The sequence below is a fragment of the Octopus bimaculoides genome, chromosome 25 (assembly GCF_001194135.2).
Source record: "Octopus bimaculoides isolate UCB-OBI-ISO-001 chromosome 25, ASM119413v2, whole genome shotgun sequence".
NCBI classification, from domain to species: Eukaryota; Metazoa; Mollusca; class Cephalopoda; order Octopoda; family Octopodidae; genus Octopus; species Octopus bimaculoides.
Genome location: NC_069005.1, coordinates 32,381,501 through 32,383,817, shown reverse-complemented (window position 1 = coordinate 32,383,817; position 2,317 = coordinate 32,381,501). Strand labels below are relative to the sequence as shown.

The following is a 2,317-nucleotide window of genomic DNA, read 5'->3' as shown; positions in this document are numbered from 1 at the left end:
GTGTATGTATGTATATATGTATGTATGTATGTATGTATATATGTATGTATGTACGTTTGTTTGAGTGTATGTGCGTGAACTCATTGCTTAAATGGCCACTAAATATAGTTCGTGGACGATTGATAGTTTGGATGGGCACTGATGAAAGAGCAAAAACTCCTGGAGTATGGCATATACGCCCATTAACCATTTTACATTTTCGATCTCATCGTTGTTGTTTACATCAGGCGTCTCGGATACGAAACTCTGTAGCAAAATCAGTGCTGGATTAATTTCTAAACAAAATCTGTAGAGATAACCTTAACAAGTGTTGTAATTGCACTGCTAACACAGAAGAAAACAGTATTCACTTATAAAAGCGTTTGATATACTTTCTAGTATATCATGGATTCATAACGAAATACGATGTCCCTAAAGGTCATTAATAACGAGTTTGCTTTATACTTACTTTTTAATGCGTGGCATTTTCCAGTAATCATACTAAACATAAATTTTTTCTTAGTAAGATACTCGTCTGTGATTGAACTCTTGATGAAGGTAGTAACAGTGTGTGTCTCTTCGTAACCCATGACAGAAGAATCAAACACGAAGTTTACGTCAACCATTCCCTTACAGTCTGGAAATAAAACAATAAATTTCTTTAAAAATACTGATGTTCAATCATCATATATCTCTATTGTATTTGTCTGTACCAGTGTGTGTGTGTTTGTTTGTATGAATGTATGTGTGTGTGTGTGAATGTGTGTGTACGAGTGCATATATGAGTGTGTGTGTGTGTATGAGTATGTGTCAGTGCGCTTTACCTGTCTAATATGAAGAATTTGATCACATAAACGCACAGAATTAACTATTGTAGAAATATATACGCATGTCCCTTGAACTAAACATGCAACGAAGCAATTATATATGAAACACAAGTCACGTCAGTGAAAACAAACGTTTATATTGTACGTAAACTCTATGTTACAAATGTAAGAATGTAAGTTTAAACAACAATATTTCAACCAGTCTTCTTTCAGAAAGAGGCAAAAATTAAATTTTAAAAATTATTCAATTGTTAACTGAATGAAAAAAAAAAGGCACAACACAATAACAAAAAACAAAAAAAAACCCAGTAATTTCAGTCTCAAATGGAATAGACTACAGAGATGCGAAACAATATAGAAATGTGACAAAAACTGAGAGCTAGGCTAAACTAGGAAATGGTTCCAACTCAAAATCTTTAATAAATTTGCAAACGTCAGATCAGAGATCTTTGTTGAACAGCGTCAGTTTGGCAAGTATCTTGAGCCAATGGAAAAACATTATCACCGCATGTGTGAACGGTTAATACTTAGAGACTAAAAAATCTTTTGTCATATTCTATAGAAGTACCCCCGCATCCCCAAACGCCACATTTTATTTTCACTACCCATATAAAATACTTTTGTGTAACAGAAGTTATTTTGACAATAACAAGAAGAAAACTCCCTTCGATGATGAACAGACGTTAAAAATGATATGGGTGATAACTATAAAGATATCAGCTAAAAAGATTATTTTGAAAAGAAGATAACTCAATTCAGAGTGTATGCATGTATGTATGCATGCATGCATATATGCACGTATATATGCATGTATGTATGTATGTATGTATGTATGTACGTACGTACGTACGTACGTACGTATGTATGTATGTATGTATAGATAGATAGATAGATAGATAGATAGATAGATAGATAGATAGATAGATAGATAGATAGATATAACAGCTTAAAAAAATTTCATATATGTATATATACATTTATATTTGGTTAATATATATATATTCGTATATATACACATATAATATATACGCATACACCCTTCGTTGACGGAAGGATTAGGGAATATTAATTCCCTGAAAAGCGGCCAAACAGCCATGGAACATATCTAGGTAATCTCCGTTATTTTTTCTGTGTGCGACCAAAATAACAAGACGCTTTTGGTTTAGTTCAGTTACCACAGCATAGGTGTTACCGACTGTTGTCTAGTTATATTGTATTTATCTTCCCGTACACATATACTTGGCGTTATCTTCATTGATGAAGTGGTTCGCTACAGAATCAATTGTAAGGTGTTTTATTGATTAAACTTACCTTGTTTTTCACGGAATTCTTCATCACTCAAGTGTAAGCAGGCAACTATTTGATGGACTGGATTTCTGATGGGTGGGGTGGGGAATGCTGACCAGCTCCCCTAGCGGGTTGGCATTATGCGAAAGTTAAAATGATAAAAAGAGCATTGTGACCTGGTCTATCATGTGATCATGTGATATATATATATATATATATATATA

General features: G+C 33.3%; 1 protein-coding gene across 1 annotated transcript in view; it reads right to left on the bottom strand.

Annotated features, from left to right (window-relative positions):
• LOC128250775 (uncharacterized) overlaps window positions 1–652 on the bottom strand; it is a 4,080-nt gene extending 3,428 nt beyond the window's left edge. The window contains exon 1 of the mRNA XM_052976670.1: window positions 449–652. Coding sequence (XP_052832630.1) covers window positions 449–605 — 157 coding nt within the window. The 5' untranslated portion in view covers window positions 606–652. The remainder of the gene's footprint in view (window positions 1–448) is intronic.
• Window positions 653–2,317: the final 1,665 nt, after the last annotated feature.